General features: G+C 41.1%; 1 protein-coding gene across 1 annotated transcript in view; it reads left to right on the top strand.

The window, feature by feature from the left end:
* Nucleotides 1-5,243: 5,243 nt before the first annotated feature.
* The window catches only part of ATP8A1 (ATPase phospholipid transporting 8A1), a 221,418-nt gene continuing 205,042 nt past the window's right edge, over nt 5,244-21,619 (top strand). The window contains exon 1 of the mRNA XM_081303539.1: nt 5,244-5,771. Within this exon, the coding sequence (XP_081159665.1) occupies nt 5,723-5,771 (49 nt within the window). The 5' untranslated portion in view covers nt 5,244-5,722. The remainder of the gene's footprint in view (nt 5,772-21,619) is intronic.

Below are 21,619 nucleotides of genomic sequence, written 5' to 3'. Positions count from 1 at the left end.
GTACATAGAAATTATTAAAGTAAAAAATCATACCATTTAATCAGCTTTTTATCATCAATTTGAAATAATGTTATTGCATTTAAGATCTTCAAACTAGATATCATGATAACATGGGTTGTTTTCTCTTGAATGTGCATTTTCATTTTTGAATAAAATACTCAACAAATGTTTTCCCCAAAAGACAGTGTGTGAATTGAATCCTATTGAAAATATACTGGAGGTACTTATTCTTTCTAAATTCCAGAGTCTTTTCAATTATAATGAAAAAATATTATTATCCATTTTGTTGGAAATTCCCAGTACATGAGGAAGATAATAATGTTCAAAGACATTATGACTGAATTAAAATCTCACTAGTGTTTGAAAAGAGAATAGTAATATAGGCATGAGAAATGAATCACAGGCATGAGACAAAAGGATTGATTTTATCATTATGCATAGTAAGTGACTGAATTATTCATTGACCATAGATTTACAGCTTTTGGTTAAAATCAGTTTCAATTTAAAATCTGATCACTTAATTTTGACAAAACTTTTTGGGACATAAGATTTTTCTGTCTCTCTAGACTTGAATATTTTGAACACATTTTTATATGAAATTATATAATTCGTGGTCCTTTTAATATTTTAAAAGTTATTCATGTTATAGCATGCATGAGCATTTCATTCCTTTTGACTTCAGAATGATATCCTATTATGTGACTGAACCACATCATATTTATCTATCAACCAGTTGGTGAATAGCTTGGGTTATTTCCTCCTTCTGGCTACAAATAATGTTGCTCTGAACATTCGTGTACAAATTTCTACATGGATCTCTCTTTTTATTTCCCTTAGGTACATACCCAAGAGTGTAACAGCTAGATACTATGGTAATTTCAAGTTTAGTCATTTGAGGGATTGCTGGATTCCAAAGCAGTGGCCATTTGCATTCCTATCCACAGTATGTGAGTGTTCCAACTTCTCCACATACTCTCCAACAAGCATTATCTGTATTTTTAAATAGTCATTTGAGTGTATATGAAATGGTATCTTGTGATTTTGATTTGCAGTTCCCTGATAGCTAATTATATTGAGCATCTTTTCATGAGCTTAGTGGTCATTTGCAGATCTTTGGAGAAATGACTATTCAGATTCTTCGCCCATTTTTAAACTAGTTTTTAAAAAATTATTTAGCCATAATAGTTCTTAATATATTCCAAGTACAAGTTGCTTATCATATATATGATTTACAAAAATCATTCTTTGGGTTAGAGTTTTACTTTCTTGGCGTTGTTCTTTGAAGTACAAAACTTTTAGTTTTTGAGATATCCAGTGTATCTCTGTTTTCCTTTGATGTTCGTGTTTTGGTGTCATATGTAAGGAATTGTTATAGAAGTTCAAACAAAATCACTCCTATTTTCCTCCTAAGAGATTTATAGTTGATTTAACTTTTATATTTGGATCTCTGATCCATTTTAATTAATTTTGGTATATGGTATGAGGAATAGTCCAGCTTCATTCTTTGACAGGTACATCTCCATTTGTTCAAATATCATTTGTTGAAAAGACTAGTCTCAGCCTTTTCTCCCATTTAATTGCCTAAACATGGAAACAAAATTTCTAATCTTCTTAGCCCTAGTAGTGATGTTCCCTGTGTTCTTTTATTGTATTTCTTCCTTTGGAATATCAACTACTGCTTTAGTCCATTTTCTACTGCTATTACAGAAAACCCATGACTGGTAGTTTATAAAAAATAGAGATTTATTTCTTACAGCTCTGGAAGCAGGGAGATCTGATATCAAGTCACTGGCATCTAATGTTGTGTCATCCCATGGCAGACAGTGGAAAGGAAAAAGAGCATGAGAGAATAGGAAGACAAGAAGGAGATGAACTCCAATTTTTAACAAGCCTATTGCACATGACATTAATCCATTCATGAGGACAAAGCCTTCATCACCTAATCACCACTTGTTAAATTTCATCTCCCAACGCTGGTAATTGTGTTTCCAGCACAGGAACTTTTGGAGACACATTCAAACTACAGCAACTGTCACCTGACTCTGGGTACCTGACAATCACTTCTCTGTGTCTGAAGTTGAAATCTGGATCCTTGGACCAATAGAGTTTTACTAATGTCTACACCCTGCTATGACAGTAAAACATAGTGGGTGTGTTTACATACAACTTTATTTTCTCCTATTACTCAATTACACAACCCATCCTAATTCAAAAGGAAAGCTAAGGACATATTTTTTTCTGTTAATTCCCACTTGCCATAGTTGTTGGGAATCTGATGAAAGTTGCAATGTAAAACTCATTATCTTATAGCATAATTTAGTTGGTAAAACTGAGGAAATTTTTGTGGGGAAATGCAAAGGAAAATGACATTAATATGCTCAGAACTGGGCATATTGGGACTCCTAATATCATTTGTTTAGAAGGTTCATTAGGGGGAAAAAAAAAAGGATATTTGTATAATGTTTAAGACTTTCTAAAATCTGGCACCTTTAATCTCCATCCATGGATTCCCAATGAGAAGTGTTTTTGTAATCAGTCTATTTGTTTCCCCAAATATATTCTTCTATTATTCCAATTACTTCATATATTCATCAAACAATTATTATTGAGTAACCATTAAACGCCAAGCACTCCTACCCTAAAAGAGGTCTCTCGCTCATCTCTATAGACAGAACCCTATCTCAAGATCTGGCTCAACAATGCCGTTCACCGCAGATCTTAGAATCTCTTCTTCTCTCAAGGTCTGCACTTGTTGCTGCTTGTCTATTTGACATTAGGTGCCAGTCATTGTGTTGCACTACTGGTCAGTTTTCATTAGTACCTTGGTAATCTACTAGCACTCTGGCTCAGCACCTCAGGTGTGCTGTATACTCAGTATTCAGTATATATTTTGCACATGATGATCAAGAGTGGTCCCTAGAGAAGCTGTCCTTAAATAACCTTCACCTTTCCAAGTTCATCAGCAGTGGTTATAAGACCTGAAAGTTTTTAAATTATCTTGCTGACATCTGAATTCTGTGACAAAGTCATATTGCTGGAAACAGAGTTCCCTGCCAGGGGTTGGCACACACTGTACTTCTTGCACAATGGAAGGTGAGAAGATCTGAGATCTTTGGAATGAAGCAGATGCAAATTAGTGCAATACTCAGTTGCAATCAAGTTTATGAGCCAATAAAAACGTGTGTGGTTTTTAGCAAACAGGAAGGAGTGGTTTTTCAGAAATGTGGGAGTTAGAATACACTTGCAATTATGGATAAAGTGGAAGTATAACCTGGGAAAAGACACATGGTAAGCTATAAACTATACATGCAATGCTCTTCTAGGTATGAAAAACCATTTTCATTTCCTGTATGCATGACCTATATTGTCAACCTTGCTGATGAATTGTTAATGGGACATACATATCAAAGAGAATGCTCTATAGAAAACAAATGTAACCTCTGAAACTCCTTTCTGATAACTATTATTCGTAAGAAAGCAAAATTAAACATATTTGAGGGATCATTAGGAATTAAAAAGTAACTACTCATAAATCACATAGTGTCATGCTGCTATGCACTAATTTTGGGGGGAAAAACGGTTCTGGCTTTATAGAAAATTACACTTCAAATGTTAATCAGAAATGTATTATATTTTCTCCAGTTTATGTTAGCTAACTTCTAGAGCTAATACTTTAAAAATATATTTCCTAGCTGAACAAACTTAATTTGCTTCAGATTCATTGAGATTCATATTCATTGAGCCAGAGGAAGCCTGTTTTATGTCATGAGATCCTGGGACTCAGGAGAAATAAAAATGGCCAGTGATGACAGTCTTGATAAGACTATGTTCATTTTTTACTTTTGAAGACCATACTTTTAAATCGTGACCATCACTGAAACGGACACATTTATCTTTGAGTCCTGCTCTGCCCTGAGATATTCTGTGAACACTGGGAACACATTTTCTTTGTTCTGATCCCAGCCCCTGAATGAGAGCCAAGTAGAGTGGGTTCCTCATAAATATGCATTGACCACCTGCCTGGGTATTCCTGTAGAGCTGTACTCCGGTGGTTAACAAATGCTACCTGCAGGAAGCAGAGGAAATACAAATGGAGGTAAGATGCTATCATTTCCTTCCTTCCCTCCTTCCTTCCCTTCCTTCCTTCCCTCCCTCCCTCCCTCCCTCCCTCCCTCCCCCCTCCCTCCCTCCCTCCTCCCTCCCTCCCTCCCTCCTTCCTTCCTTCCTTCCTTCCTTCCTTCCTTCCTTCCTTCCTTCCTTCCTTCCTTCCTTCTTTCTTTTTCTTTCATTTATTTTTTGAAGCTTGGGTTATGATCACTTCTCTCAGCTTGAACGCTGCAGATCTCTCACTTTAGGATCTAAATGGAGTTTAAGTAAAAGGCTCCCACATGAAGTCCTCTTCCAGTGGGTACCCGGAGAAAGAAAACAAGATGAAAGAAGAAGTAAAATGCTTCTAACTTAGTTTATTCCGTTCTCACCAGTTCAGCAGCTCACCAGAATCTATACAGAATCTTAATCCAAACTTGAAGGTGAAATCAGGAACAAATAAAAAAACACTGTGTTTATTGACGACTTAGTGGCATAAATCTTACTCTATGAAATAAAAGGTAATGAGGTTGTAATAGTCTCAAAGATATGGGGCACACAATTTAATATCTTTATGTATTTTATACCAAGATCCTACTCACCTTTTTGGATAAAACTACTGCGTCCAAATTTCTGCAGGTTTAACTAAAAGCAAAAACCTGAACAACACAAATGAACCACCTGCGCAATGATTTAGTTAACTTTAATTGCAATTTCAGAGCTTTATGAAGCTGCAGAGCATAAACTGGTGGGAAGTACCAGGCCCACATGCAGATGGGCCCAGAGGCACCTAGACTCCAGGGGCAGGAAGCGGATCAGCTCTAGAGACTTCAGGTCTCACTGCCTGTTGCTAGTGAGCAAGTGGGGCTCAGAATGAGTTCAGCTGACGGTGCAGAGGGTAGGATTCCAACCAGACGGTAAACACGCAGTCCCTTTCCAGCTGGAGCAGGGACCTAAACCTGGTCATCGCAGACCCCTTCTCCAGTCTGCACACTCAAAACCCATCAACACCCCTTTCCAGAGGACCGGCGGCTCCTTTGCAATTAAAAGCCATAGGGTGCCGGGAGGGCATACATAAGCATGCTACCTCCAAGACACCTCTTCCCATCTAGCCAAGATTTGGGAGTGTCGCAATGGCATCGATGGCCTTGATGGGGACACGGAGAACGGACACCGCGGGAAGGATCGAGGGCTCCCAGGCTTAGGAGACTGCAACTGTTCCCCCCCATGAGGAGTGGTACAGTCCGGGACGGGGCGGGGCGGAGGAGTCTCTCCGTGGTCTCTCCCCGCCCCTTCCCGCCTCCCAGCAGGGCTGCGGCTGGAGCGAGTAAGCGCGCGTCCGGCAGATCCCTCCCCCGGCGCCGGCGACCGGGCTCCGCCCCTCGCCGAGCCGCCCCCTCCGCGGCTGCAGGGAGATCTCGCCCAGCTTTGCGGACGCCACCACCGTCGCCACCGTCGCCTCTTCCTGCTACTGCTGGCGTTCCGGGGCCGCTCCCGGTGGCGACGCTGCCCTGGGTGGGCGGCGAGCCCGGGCGGCAGCTGAGCATCCGGCGCGGCGCATCCAGTTCTCCCGGCCGCGCGGCGCCGTGACAGGTGCAGAGTCTAGGCTGAAGTCTCACCTGCAGCCATCGCCGCGATGCCCACAATGCGGAGAACAGTGTCGGAGATTCGCTCTCGCGCCGAGGGTGAGTGACCACCTCAACAGGGGGGCTGTGCGCGGAGGAGGCGCGGAACCAGCCTGGGGCAGGGCTGTGAGTGAGCGAGCGTGCACGCGTGTGTGTGTGTGTGTGTGTGTGTGTGTGTGTGTGTGTGTTTATGTATGTTTATCCGGCCAGAAATACCTTGTTCCACCTCTTCCCCTTGACAGTCGCCAGACTGTCGCGCCCGGTCCCTAGCGGACCCTTCTCCCTGCCCTGCCTTCAGTGCTCTCACAAATCCTTTCCAGGGTCCAGACCCTCCGAATTGATACCGGGAGCGAGCCCCAAGGCTTGCTTTACACCGCAGCGTGACCATTGGGTCCAAGTCACCAAGCGCACTTGCTTGCCCAACTCGCCACTGGCGAGCGAACCTCCAGGTTCTTAGCTTCCCCACCCTAAAGAACAGATCGCCAACCCGCCGCCCTCGTCTCCGGCGCCCACCTCTTAACAGCACCCACATCGCAGCTCCAGGGGAATCGGATTTGCCCTTCACCGTGTAAGACCTTTTGATCCATAGTCCCTTGCCTCTCTGGGCGCGAGGATTCTTAATTGGAGTTCGGTGCTTAGTAGGTGTCATGCATTACAATCTTTCATTCTGTCTTCTGCAGCAGTGAAGTCTCACCTGGCTGAGTCTCTCAGATGAGGTTTCGTTTTTGTTTTTCCTTATGCCTGAAACCTGCACTTTGGCCAGTTGAGCTGATTTGTAGAAGATGTTTTATTTGCTCCACCCAGGGCCAGCTGTTGAATGGCTGCTCTTGTCCACTTGTCGGTACTGAGCAACAGATGCCGACGGTAGAGGCAAGGGAGGTTTGGTGGGCGAAGCACTCGTCATCCCAGCTGAGGAGCCCTCAGCATCCTATCTGGCCTGTGGCAGCATTCAGTAAATATTCCTTGATTTTGATCAGGGCAAAGCCAAGACTACATCTCCCGAGTTTTGTTTTTCATTGCCGTAAACCTATAGTTGAACCCTACGAAGAGGATAACAGTGTTTTTGAGAACTGAGCTGTCTTGTCACCATTACTGATTCTCACCCTTCCTCCCCACCCCCACTCTTCAGTGTCAGGCTGGTCATAATAGTGGTTTTAGGAGAAAAAGAAATGTGTGTTTTACACTCACACACACACACACACACACACACACACACACGGGGGGCGGGGGGGGGAGTCCAGGGATTTAAGGCAGGACATTTTATTTTTCCTCTGTAGTGTCCTCATTTGAAAATAGAGTTCCTGGGCTCTAATATCTAGGATTTCCTGATTTCAAGACTTAGGAAAATATTAAACTGCTCTGGGGAGAGAGCCACATAGACTCAAAACTAACCTGTGTCCAACAGGAATTTAATACATACTTATTGTGATAGCAAAAAAAAAAGTCACTTATAGGACGTTTCAGTTTTATACAGTTGAATAGATAATATTTCTTTTTAAATGTACACAGTAAATAGGTACTCATTTTTACACTTCTAAATGAAGTTAATTTTGCTGATCACCTTTTGAACTGTAGAGGTGATGAAAATATAATATAATGGTGATAGTTGGTGTTTTCAAATAATAGCAATTGATGGATCAGATATTGTGGGGAATAGGAACAAGAAGTAAAAAAATCTAAAAGAAATGCAGAAAATCCTGTGGCATGTGTGAGGATTTTATTAGCATTGAAGGCCTGCAGTGTTCTTTTTGATTGGCACATGTGTTTTACAAAACACTTTCACAGAATTTATGGGATCTTTCAATGCTCCTAGAGGTTGGCAAAGGTGGAGTAACATCTGCTAGTTGAGGATATGATGGCTCAGAATGGTTTAGTAACTTGCCCAAGGTCAAGTGGCTAGTTTAGTGACACATTTGGTATAACAGCTCTGGGAAAACAAGGACTGCTTCTTACTTAATCTTTGTATTCCCTGTGCATCTAGCACAGTGTCAGGCGCATTGTGGTGCTTGGTGAATGACCCTTTCCTCCCATATTGGTTGATTTGCTCAGAACTGTGAGGACAAAGTAACAACTGTGTGGGCTAGCGGTGTGGATTGTTGTCTGCTCTTCCCACATCTTTCTTTCCTGAGCAATGTTCTCCTTCCATAGCTCCTGCTTCCTAAAGGGCCTTGCTCTGAACTGCAGTCCTTTGGGCCTCAGCTGATTGGATCAGGCTGGGCTCCTGACCCAAGGGCATCCAATCCATTGGTGACTCACACTTGTAACCTTGTGGTTTGGCTACAAAGATCCTCTGTGTTATTATATCTCTCTTGGGAAGTATTAAGGTTAGAGACTTTTATAGTGAAAATCAAAGCAGAAAGGGGCAGAGGCAAATAATCTGATGGGGGAGAATCTGATGACTGTAATAGGTCATGCTAATTCTGCTGAAATAAATAAACAAAACCCATGAATAGATAGGAAAGAAAATGGAAGAGATAGGAAAATGTAGATGCTGAGAGAAGGTGGCCAGACCTTGGACTTGAAGCCCTTCCCAGTTCTCAAGAAGTTAAAAAAAAAATCTCTTTTTATCCCCCTTCTTGAAGTTACTTAAATGGGTTTCTGTTCCCTGAATCCAGATTGGCCAGATGCATGACTGTCTTGCTTGTAAGTTGTTTGTAACCAAATTGGAGAGTTAGGACTGAAATGAAATAAGGAATAGATAGTCTAAGAGGGGCTGTTGTTAATTGAATATTGTGCTTGTTGTGGGTATCATCGGTCCTGTACAAGATCAGGAATTTAATACATGCTTATTCCTGAGCAAGTGAATAATTCATTGAGGTATGATTTGATGAGTTCTCCTGCAGTGCTTTTCAAACTTTAAGGCATGCAGGAATAACCTGGGGATCTTGTTAAATAAAGGCTGATTTAGAAGGTCTGGGATAGGGCTGGAGCTGTTATACTTCTGATAAGCTCACAGGTTATGCTGGAAGTTGCTGGTCTGCAGGTAACAGTCTTTAAAAGATTTTGCCATCTCTTGCAGTGCTTGGGAGGGCATTGAAGGTAAAGAGTAAGGACATGAAAAAAGCAAATGTGGCTTATTGCAGAGTTGTTAAGGAAACTAGCTAGGAACAAGAGGGAAACTTGGAAAGGAGTAGGATGTAAGTTTGGACAGGTAAAGCACTGCTAGATTACAGAGCAGTTTGAATGCCAAGATGAGTCATTTGGATATAGAATTGAATATGTGAACAAGATCTTAGAGTTCATTAATCTAATTTGAGTATGACACTAATACATAATAACTGACAGAGCCAGTCTGGAGCCAAATCCTTATAAGAGAGTGACATCCCAGGAGAAGTATCTTAGATAAACTAAGAAATGCCGTGGATGGCCTGGAAGGAAACTCACTAAATAGGCTCTATTGCCAATAAAGTCTTAAAATAGAAAAGGTCAGGATTAGCACTGAAATGGAACAGTAAAAATGGGAAGGGAGGAATCAGATTTCTATAACTAAACTCGTTCCACAGGTACTTGGGACTTATCGGTGAGCACAGTGGCAGAAGCCTTGTCCTTGGTGGTGCTTTTCCTTTCTAGTAAGGCATGAGAAAAAGCAAACACAATAAATAAGCAAATGATAGTGAGTGCTACTGAAGAATAAAGAGAAGGTATGAGGGTAAGGCCAGTGGATTTCAGTTCTCAGAGGGTTGGCCAGGCTGCCCTTCATTGAGCAGATGAGGCAAGACAGTTAGCCTAGTAGGGACCTGGAGGAAGGGTGAGGGAACAGGCAGAGGGAATGGTCAGACAGAGGCTTCAAGGCAAGAGAGTCTGGAGTGTTAAAGGAACACGGAGGGCGAGAATAGAAGGAAATGAGGCCATATGGTGGGACTTAGCTGTATAGAATAAGAGGCAGTTGGATTTTTTTTTTTAAGCAATTCTCTAAAGCAGTAATCTTGAGTTCTAATGTTTATAATATCCCATGTCTTTAAACCTCATTAAAATGCAGTTTCTTTGGCTGCTTTATGAAGATTCTATTGAGTAGACCTGAGGTGGGCCTGGGGAACTGCAAAACGAATGAGCCCCCTTGGATATTCTGGAGCTGGCTCAACTCTTCTTTACAGTCTTAAGCCCGACTGGTTGAGAAAAATTCCAACATCCCTGCCTCCCACCCCTAATCCACCGCGTACCACACATTCTGACTATTGAACCCGGGGCCTTGTATATGCTAAGCAAGTGCTACATCCCTGATTGAGATAATCTATTACAAGATAAGGAAGTTGAGAAAGAGGGCCAATACCTTAAGAGAAGATCAAATTTTAAAGTAATTGTAAGACATCCAAATTGACAGGCTTTAAAGCTACTTAGGAATTTTGAAGTCAGATGTGGAAAAAAAATCACTTTTGGAATCTTAAATTCAGAGATAATACTTGAAACCCAGTCAGTATATAAATTTGCCCAAAAGCAAGAGTAAAAACCTAAGGTTAAGATTTTAGGTCTCTTCTATCCTGGCTAAATTAAATGGATATCTAAACACAACATCAGTAATCTAGAAACAGGGACTGAAATAAAGGTAGCTTATACAAAAACATTTTTTCCCACTCCTACAAAACAAGCCTGGAGATAGGTAGCTATGCCTGTTACACAAACTCATGAGGGATATTGGCTCCTTATTCCTTTTTGCTTCACCATCCTGAGCAGATGACTTCCATAAAGTCACAACATAATTGCTGGGTGCCAGCCATCTTGTAGAAGTTCCAGGCAGGAAAAAAAAAAAAATGGAAGGGTTGTCCTGAAAAATGCCATACAGAGAATAATGCTTATTTTTGCATTGGCTCCCATCTGCAAGAGAAGCTGGGAAATGGAGTTTTCCAGCACAGCACATTACTCAGCAGTGCATTACTAAAGGAAAAAGGGAAACCAGTTAAAGGGTAGGCAACAGGCTCAGTCACAACCAGGTATTCAGATTGCCAAAAACTCTTGCTTGAATAAAACAGGAACTGTTTTTAGAGCTTGTGCTTAACAAAATTACAAGCATTAAGTTGTTCAGAACTAAAGAAATGTACTCAGAAAAAAACACATACCTATCCAATGGTTTGCATTTTATTCTGCTGAATGTGATAATGATAAAATGGAAGGCTGTTCCTGGTTATGTAACACATGTGCTGTGGGATCTATTTGGAAGTTGTCTTAGTGTCGTAGGGGGTTTACTAAATAACAACTCTAAAATGTTTGCAACTGTATAGAAAACTATGTTTCATTTACTTAAAAGATAACAAAAAGGACAGGAAAATTAATTTCTTGTTAAATGAAATATTTTAGGAGGCTATTTCAGTTGTTCAGATCAAAGATGACTAAGGTTCTTTTTTCCCTTGGATGAACATGCATTACCTACCTACTGTGTACAGCTAATCAGGTAGTGGGACAAAACGGATGGTGAATGAAGGAGACCCCAGCAAAAATGTGGAGATGTGTTCAAGGCTTATAGCTGAAGTGACGCGGAGTGTAGTGATACATCATGTAATCAGTATTTCACATTTTCTAAATATGTCATTTTATTTCATGTTATTCTAACTGCATCAGAAATACATTTTTAGGTTTTCTAATCTATGGCATGGGATTCATTATTTTCCTCATCCTTTCATTTCAAAAATAGTGAAAATTGAATTGTGCACCTACATGACAGCCGTGGAAAGTCTGCATGTGTCTTAGGAAGCATTTGAAGCTAGTGAAATGTTTGCTGTGTGGGTCTCAGGATTTCATTAGAATGGTGGTGCTGGGAAGACATAGCTTTTGCTTTTCTTCTTCACCCCTCACCATAGCCCATACCTTTCAGTGATCTCATCCTCTGCAGAGTAACATCCTTCAAGGCACGAGTTTTTGTCTTGTCTTATTCAGTGACAGGTTGCTCCCTGCAGGACATTATTGGCAGCTCATGTGTTTGTTGAATGAATCTGTGGCCTAGAGATGAGAATGTGGTAGAATCCAGGTTGTAAAGTACTCTGAGCTAAGTCCAGGTGTACTCAGCACCCTTTTACAAGGAACCCCCACACCACGACAAGAGCATTTCTGTGATTTCTTCATTGTTGTACCCTCCCCCCATCTCAAGTTCTACAGTTCTGCTTGTTTGTTGAATGAACTGACACAGAGCTTTGTTCTGAATGGAGGAGGAGCTTATTACCTTTGTTCTTTCAATTGTAGAAGTACTGCCTTGGTACTTGAGCATTGGTAAATCTCACATCGCACAGAGAGTAAAGTCACCCCAGATGATGCCATCGAATATAATCATGTTGTGATTGTACAATTTTATAAATTTTATGTAAGATTTGTATATTTCTTAAATGTTCTCATTTTGTATATGCCCTTTTAGCCATTTTCCAGAAGAGGAGAAAAATAAGATCATACTCTACATTATTTTTAATCTTTTTTCCCCACTGACTAGTATTTCATAGACCTCTGTGTCCATATGATCTTGAGTTATATAAATTCAATGGAGGGTGTGATTTTTGTCTCTTGTCACTTCTTACTTCTCTAATTCTTAGAGCAGTGATTTGAACTTGCTAGGGGCTCAGTCATTATTTATAGAATGCACAAATTGGTGTCATTGATTTTGTGACAGTTCAGTATTTTTACCTTAAATACGGTTTACTAAGGAATGTCCTGTGAGTGGGCATTTAGGCCATTTCCGAGTTTTTTTGTTTTATTTTGTTTTTGTGTGTGTGTGTTTTAAGTAGTTGTTTAAAAACAAAACACCAAAAAAAAAAAAGTGTATACCTCTCAGATTATTTCTTTGCGAAAAGTCTCTAGAAATGGAATTTCTGGGTGAAAAGGATGTATCTTCTTATGACTTTTTTTTTGTTTTGTAACTTAGACATGTAAGCTGGAAGCTATTGGTGTTGAAACCAAACCATTGGTCTGAATTCTTTCATTTTAAATACTTTTCAGTTAATTTTTATCTCTCTGGGTTTTGCAATTATATTGTGTATAATAAAGCAGAATAATTGTTTTTTAAAGCAGGGATTGAACACAGGAGTGCTTAACCACTGTGCCACAGTGATTAAGCCCTATTTATTTTTTTATTTTTGAGGCAGGGTCTCGGGGCTGAGGATATAGCTCAATGGGTAGAGTGCTTGCCTTGCATGCACAAGGCCCTGGGTTCAATCCCCAGGACCAGAGAGATTGGGGGTGGGGGGGGGAGAGAGAGAGAGAGAGAGAGAGAGAGAGTGTGTGTGTGTGTGTGTGTGTGTGTGTGTGTCTAATTTGCTTAGGGCCTCACTAAATTGCTGAGGCTGGCTTTGAACTTGTGATCCTCCTGCCTTAGCCTCCATAGCCACTGGAATTACAGGCATGTTATGCCCAGCTATTTTTTTTATTAGTGTATTATAGTTGTACATAATCATTGGGTTTAATTTGACATAATAATATTGACAGGGAGTTTAATTTACTCCATTTCAGGCCTCAATTTTCCCCCTTTCTCTCCCCTCCTCCTTCTCTAATTTCCATTCTTCTACTCTGTTGGTCTACCTTCCACTCATTTATTGATTTTTTAATTGGTGCTTTATAGATATACATAAAGATAGAATTCACTGTGGTATATTTATACATGCACATAATATAATTTAAGCTAAGTATTTTTAAATGTTTTCAGTTAATTATTATTGGAATAGGTATTTATTACTTATCCTACAAAAAAAACTTTTTTTAATCTGCTAGAATACCATGGACTCCAATTCTGTTTTTAAGGTTTCATATAGTGGCCCCTACATAATAGCTAAGATCTTTCTTATTCTATTAAGAATTAGATCATAATTTAAACCAGCTGGGGTTTAGCTAATAGTTCCAAGGAATCTTCTTATATCAAATTGGATTTCATATCTCAAATCAGCACTAAGAAAGAGAAAACATGAGTCACAAGTGCTAGACATGTATGCAATTTAAAATATTCTAGTAGACATATTTAAATTATAAAACAGGTACCATTAGTTTTAATAATATATTTATACTACTCAAACCTTAAATATATTAATATAAGTAATATTTATAATGTTAATCTATAATAGTAATATAATGTTATAATAATATTTCATTTAGTAATGTATCTAAATAAAACTTAATATATTATAAGCATATGCTTCCTGTAACCCAGTGTATCCAACGTTTATTGATATAAAATTATAAATGAGAGAATTGACATTCCTCTTTTGCACTAAGCTTTCTAAGTCTGGTGGTTATGTTGTTTGTACAGTGTATCTAATTTGGATATGTGCTTGGTAGCCACAGTGACCACTGGCTTCTCTGCCGAACAGCACAGCTATAGATTCAGCCTCCAGCTTGTACTAGCTTCATAGGACTTCCTAGAATTCTTCAGTATATAAATTTTTTTTTAATGAAAATCCAGAGCTCCAAGAAAGCTTATTAAAAATACATGTGTGGATATCCTTGTCCTCCAGCTTTCTTGCTGACAACAGGAGGCAGTTACTTATGTCCTCATAAAACCTCACACATTGTGTTTGTGCTTAGATAACACTGCTTTTGACATGGCCCCTGTGGCAATTTAGGGAATTTATGTGAACACATGTGTCATCTTTGGAAGGCTTGTGTTTTTTTGTCTCCCCTTTTTTTTTTTTAAAAAAAAAAAAGAGATTTGGTAAGCAAAACCCACTCTGCCTGTCTTCCTATTAGTTTTTATTTAAATGTTAGCATAAATGTGAAATACTTTGAGCAGTACACTTTATGTTCAATATCACTATCACTTTCGTCGGTGTAAAGGGACTGTGCCTCTGAGCTTCATGGATTATTTATGCCTCTAATTGATGGGGCACAAGGAGGTGTCAGTTTATATATATATATATATATATTATTAGTTGCTCAAGACAATACAATGATCTTGACATATCATACATGGTGTCAGTTTTAAATTGAGCCTCTGTTCATTATTTTGTCTGAGCTATCTTTGAAGGAGGTGACTGATCGAGATCCATGGAGGGCTGTGCTCAGTAGCATCCGGTTAGTCAGGTGACAGTTCAGGCAGAGACTGCTGCCAGGAAGGACAGAGCTAAAGCTCTCCCAGGTTCTGGACTGGAAACCACTTTAGTTGATCTTTCAGATAAGACAGTTTTTGTGAGTGAAGCCCATGAGCAGGGGGTAAATCAGAGGTGGTTTGTTCTGACACCAATCTAGACCAGCTGGGTTTCCGGAATGGCTTAGGTCCTTGTGACTTTCCTTGGTCCTGAGAAAAAGCTAATGTGGTGTAAAAGAAGTTTTCTTCCAGCTTCTGCAGACCCTCTTTTCCCTTTGCCCCTCCATCACACCCATATAGACTTAGCCCTATCTCTGACCTGAAAATCTCTGAGGTAGGGGGGCATTTAAGGAGCTCTGACTGGGCACTCTAAAGACATGAACACCTGACCCCTCGGTGCCCGCCACACAGCTCCCGAGAGCTCCAGGCCTAAAAATCCTACCTCAGTCAGGTAGGAGGTGCTGATCACCGCCCCTGGCTGGGACTCCCGGCTCTGCACTGGCCTGCTAAGGTTTCGGAATATCACATACCTGCACTTTCTCTCCTGTTGCTCTTGGCCACTCATCCAGACCGACTTGTGGCCCCATGCAGGGCGCCTTTGGTTCTGAATGCATCTGCTGCCCATGACCACTCCTGCTGGCCACGTCCTGCCACTGTCTTCATCTCTGTGGCTGTGAATAGTTGACTCCTTTCAGTTCCCGTCTCTCCTTTCCTTCCCCTTTCCTGGCCCAGACCATCTCCTGTCTCTGACCAAAGAAATGAATCAGGTCTCAGTATAAATTTGTCCCAAACTGGATGCGTGTCTCTGTATTTTAAGCTTGAGTTGGGTTCATGCCACTCTCTGTGCCGGGATGGTGGTGATAAATGTTGCCAGGTAAACTGGATCCACTTGTCTAACTTTATTTTCACTCTTATGGGTAGACCTTAGAGAAATGACATGGGGAAGACCCTGCCTGCCATCTTCAGTGCAGAGTGTGCCAAGTGTGGACAGGGCAGCAGAGGCTTGTGAAGTGTGGCTTGTTTTGTAGCCACATTGTGTACCTCAGTGGTACTCAACCCTGGATGCACAGTGCTTCACTGTAGGGGTGTTTCTGAACAGTGCCGACATGTGGGTCCATCCTAGTCCAGTGGCGTCAGTCTCGTCCGTGGGGATATGGACCAAGTGTTGATATTTCATCGCCCAGATAATTTAAATGTTCAGGAGTAGTGGAAAGAAGATTAGATTGCATATTTATTTAGTCATATGTAAATTCAGTTATTATGTAAATAACTTAATTTATTTAGTTATATGTAAATATGTTTAGTCATATATGTTGCCAGCCAAGAAATCAGAAGCATATGGATATTTCTGGTTTTTTTTTTTTCAATCCACCAAATTGCCTGATGGGTCTAATTATATTCCTTTTAATTTTCCCTCTTACAAGTGATGAAGTTCATATGATGATATTTATTCAATTTTGAAGATTTTCTTTAAAATTCTGAATTGAACATTGAATTTAGCACAACCAAATGAAGAGTACAACATGTCTGAGTTTATTTTTAGCTGGTATTATATCTACTCTGGGAGCTTAGTGAATATGAGGTTTTCTGTGGTATCATTACTGGCTTTGTGCTAACCTGCTTACTTTTAGTGTATAATAATAATTAATAGCTTTATTCTTCTTTGAAACTTCTTTGGTAACCTTATTTCCAAGGGATGTCCTTTCTTCTATGGTGCATTTCTACAGTTATTGCTTTATCCCACCATAATATAAAAAGGTCTTTTATAGGTTAATGTATCAAGTGTGAAAACTTACCACAAGTTCCAACTTATTTGCCTTTCCTGGTTGTGGAGCTGAAGGTCAATATTTGAGACTCTTAGTTTGGGCAGTCTGGGGGCTGTTTGGCCACTTGGATGAGGGCTGGATTCTGGCTTCCGGCTGTAGGCAGTGGCCAGTGCTGGTGGTGAAGGTTATCATCTGCAGCTCTGAGGACTGGCAAGTAAACACCACAGTGCCTCAGATTGAGTGCATTTGCCCAACCTTTGTGTGATTGTTTTTTATTTTATAATTCTCATTTATTTGTTTTTCGTTTACATTTAGACTTGCCTTTATTGGATGATAGTGTGACTTGTACTTTACAGATGAAAACCTTTTTTAAAAGCCAGGATTTGCCCTTATAGAGGAGATCGAGGGAAGGTTCTGACTTATTGGCTCAGTTTAACCCTATGGTTGCTTATGCCTGCTTTTGTTTAAAGTTCAGTAAAATAATCATTATATGAGTTATCACATGGCTTTTTTTGTTGTTGTTTTGGTTGTGGGGTTGTTTTTTGGGTTTTTTTTTTGTTTGTTTGTTTGTTTTTTGTTTTGGTGGTACAGGAGATTGAACCCAGGGGTTTTACTGGGCTATATCCCAAGCCCTTTTTAGCTTTTATTTTAAGACAGGGTCTCACTAAGTTAACCAGACTGGCCCTGAACTTGTTGTATCCTCCTGCTCCAACCTCCCAAGTCCCTGGGATTAGAGGTATATGCCACTGTGCTCAGTGTGAGTTGGCTTGTTGTGAACTTCTGCAAGAATATAATTAGCAAAGGAGAATTTTTTAAAGCCCTCTTGATTTCCCCAGGTGCCAAGTTGAATTTCCCCTGATCTTATTAAGTGACTTTCCCCATGGAATTTTTTATTCCTGTGGTTCATGAAACACTCATCTATATACTTTAAGTTTGACTAAGCCTGAATACCAAAGCCTGTGGTCAGAACTTAGTAGTAATTTTTCTTTATGTCAGACATTTTTTCATTTGTTCAAATATGATTATTTTACTGAACTTTAAACAAAAGTTTAAACAGCCCCTTTTTTGTTGCTGTTGTTCCACTGGAGCAAACTATTAGAACCACCATCTCCACTGTTTAAGTCTTGTGGGGTTTGGGGTCCTTTCAGTCCTGGCTCTTAGACAGGGTGGCCACCTAACAACCAGTGTGCATTTGTTTTGTGACTTAACACTTGAGGCCATCACTCATTTAGTGCTGTTTCTTCTCACTCGCTTTAGCATCTTAAGCTAATGCCTGCTAAATAATTGACTTGAAGGAAAGTGCAGCCAAGTACTCAGAGTTCCCTGTAGGGCTGGAGTGAAACCTGGGTTCTAATCCTTTCAGGTTGTGTGGCCTTGAGACTGTCTCTGAACCTCTCTGAGAATCCTGTTGTTCTTTGCAGATGGTAATACCTGTCTGTGAATCGGCTGCCTGTTGGATAGTGAGGAGATGAAGCCTAACTACACGCTGAAATCTCCCATGGAACTTTTAACATGCTGACCACTGGGACCCACCCCAGATATTCTGACTGAATCTTAGGAATAAAAGTTGAAACAAGGAGAGGAGAGGAGGCTTGGACCAGTAGGCCTTGTGGAGGTGGTGGAATGTGGTCAGATCAGGACAGAGCTTGAAGGAGGGAGGGTCTAACAGATTGATTGATTGATGTAGAGAAGGTGTTTCTTCAAAGAAAAAGAGGAGTTGAGAATGGCTAACATTTGAGGCCCTGAGACCCAAATGATGGTGCCATTTACTGAGATAGAAAACACTGAAGGAAGAACAGAAAACCACCTTATATCTTACAAAAGAGTGAGACAGTCACCATGTGCCAAAACATGTAGACAGTTTTCTTATTCTCTGCAAATGAGTATTGCATTTCATCCAGGTTTCTATCCTCTCCTTCCCTCATCTTTTTTTTTTTTCCTGAATATTCTTTAGAACTTCAGCAAACCTAACTATCAGTGTCTCTTCCCCATTCCCTCCCATTGGTATGGATTTTAGGCATCTAGGAACCGCGTGGGTTCAGTCTGTTTGGGAGTGAGAATCTGTGGCCAGGACTCTTGCTCCATAATCAGAGCTGATGAGAACAGTCTCTGATGTCATCTTTGTGCTCTTTTGGCTCTTGGGGTGCTCTAGACTGCAGGGTCATTTTCCAGGACTAAGATGTTAAATGAAAGCACTAGCTAAACAAATGTCACTCGAAACTGCGTCTGGTGAGTGATTAGGACAAGATCGAGCTGTTCAGATTTTGGAAGTTGAGTTATTAAAATGCTGGCATGGTTGTGAAATCCTAGGGTGTTTTCTTAGTCTGACACATGTCGTCCTGCTGAACATGGCTCTGTGGTGGCCCAGGTATGCCAGCAGGTCCCGCGGGGACTGACCTCATGATGCCAGTTGGTTGAGGCAGCACCAGTAACTGCAAGCTGAGGAGGCTCTTTTCTGCTCTGGCTGCTCTTTATTTATTAGGAAGTTCTTGAAGCTTTTGTTCCATCCATCTTCTCATTCTTCTTCTACCTGTGAATTAGGTGGGCTGATGGCAATCTCACATTGTGTTGGCGTCCTTGCTGTAATGTCACTGAGCTGGGTCTTTTAAGATTCACAACCCACCAACTGTCATTCACACTCCTAGTTTAATCTGTTCAGTGGAGATTTCTGCCTTTGGTGGCCACTTCCCTACAAATTGAAGGCTGTCCACCATGCCTTTCCTGCCCTTGGGCATACAAGTGGCGCCTATGTCTTGAAGCCCATCTTGTCTAACCAGTCTTGGGGTTTTTAAATACTGCCCTTGGTGCCTACGACAGACAAGCCATCCCAGAGCCACACCCATTCTCAGGGCCATGCTGGGCACAGTGGAGCTCTCTGGGACACCTGTATGGGTTTCCTGTTTTCCTAGCCTTACTCAGTTGACTTGCTGGGTGTTGTGCTGCTGGGTTGCAGTTCTGTTCCTCAGAACCAGGCAGAGGCAGCGTCGCCCCATTCTGTATCCTGGGTGGTTTCTATCAAGTTAAAAGCTGTTCTCCTGCTTGTAGGAAGTTCATGTTGCTGTGTGTGCTGTGCTGACGTGCCCACAAAGTCCTAATTGGCAGTAGGCTTTAGTTTCTTCACCAGATGTTTTTGATGCTTGAGGCTTTGTTTAAAAAAAAAAAAAAGGTGAAGTATTTTTTCTCCCTCAGAAGTTCACAATAGAGGCAAGAAGCAGGTGCCACTCAAACTCCTCTGACTCATCCTGAGAATAATACAGCATCCAAATGATGTTATTTGGGTATTTTTGCTGCTTTTATTAAAGTGAGGATGAGTTTGTAGGAACCAGTTATGCATCTGCCTGTTTTTGTGTTTAAAAAAATATGTAAATAGTTCTTTAAAAAGGAAGTTGTAATAATAACTCATAAGAATAATAGCTGCTTCTGTGGCAGTTTATTAAATTTTTCCCCGGGGGCCTTTTAGGGCTAGCTCGTTCAGAACAGTTGTGCAGTTGCATCTTCTATGAACAAATTGCCCCTGAAGTCAGCCGGGTTACTTAACTACCCTGCCAACGCCTGCAGCTACTCATTCATTCGGTGGTACTCTTCTGGGTACAAACTTTGTCTGCACAAGGCATCGTGTGAGTGGTTCCTGATGACCTTATAAATGTCCTTTAAAAAATCCTCTTGAAAGGATAAAATAATGGAATTCCAGAGTCAGAAGGGGACTTAGAATTCATTTCAGGCAGCCCAGTACCTGAGGCAGCCTGCTTGCCATTGGCTATCCATTTCCTGCTTGAGTACCCCTCCATGAAGGGATCGCACCTCCTAAGATAGTTCATTTCATTCTCAGCTCTAGTTCTTAGCAAGTTCTTTCTTGCTAAGAAAGCAATAAAAGCCGTACAAACATTCATTTTCTGCATGTCATGCTCTGCCAGATATCCCCATATTATATTTGTACAATTGACATTTTTAGCCCTTTGTATAGGACCGTCAAGTTATTCAGCCTCTCAAAATACTCTTGAGTTCTGATCTTTTCATGTCAACTGTCTATTTCTTATGTCATCTGTGTCCTTAAGTTGTCTTTGGAACCCAGGAGTCTGGTTCCAGAATCCTGACCAATTTATGCAGTTACTCTAGGCAAGGGATCTCCTGGATCACAGCTGAGGCTCATAGGACTTGATCTTTGGGATCTCACTCACTCTTCCCAGTATTGCCTTGTTTTTATCTCTGTAAATCTGCCCCATTTTCCATTAGTATACTTCTGACATGGTGTTAGTCCAATTTTCTTTACTATAATGAAATACCTGAGGCTGGATACATTTATGAAGAAAAGAAGTCCATTTTGGCCCACAGTTGTGGAGGTCCAGACCAAGGGGCCATATCTGGTGATGGCCTTCTTCCTCACAGTGCCCCAAGACAATGCAGAGCATCACAGGGCAAGAGACAGGGAATGTGTGTGTGTGTCTTCTCTGGTCTCTCGCCTCTTCTTATAAAGCCACCAGTATTCCATCACAGGGCCTCCACCCTGATGTTCTTATCTAATCTTAACACTTTCCAAAGTCCCCGTCTCCTAATACCATAATCAGGTAAAGTTTCTGCTGTTAAGTTTCAGTACGTGAATCCTGGTGGAAGCACTCAAGCCATTATCCAAGCTGTATTGGCATGCATGTGACTTCAGGTGCCAGGATATCCTCCAGTGTGACTCCAGTGAGTCAGGTGACCCTCTCTCTAGGTGGCAAGTTCTCATTCCCAGCAGGACATCTGATTGGCGTGGCTGGTCAGATGCCCAGTGTTGACCCTGACACCTATGGCTGGGTGACCAGACCAGGAGGGAGGAATAGAGGACCAGGAGGCCAGTGAACCCAGAACTGGCTCTTTAGGGAAAGGTTCTCAGACCTGGTTGGATGCGGGGGACGGGAGGTGGTAGCCAAGGGATAAGCTCCAGTATGAACCTCCTTTCTATATATTTGTCAGTTGGTGACAATGAATCCATATTGTTACACAGTCATGAAGTTGTGTGTCTCTGTCATATAACAGTAGGGTCTAGCCAGAAGCCTTCCTAAAATCCAGATGCTAGTATTTCAAGAAAAGAAAAAGAGGAAGTGAGTCTGGAGGCTCACTGGTCTCCAGAGGTCACCACCTCCCTTTAAACCATCCTTCCAATGAAGTGCACT

This window comes from Spermophilus citellus, assembly GCF_964194105.1.
Source record: "Spermophilus citellus genome assembly, chromosome: 8".
NCBI lineage: Eukaryota > Metazoa > Chordata > Mammalia > Rodentia > Sciuridae > Spermophilus > Spermophilus citellus.
This window is presented reverse-complemented; position numbering and strand designations above follow the sequence as displayed.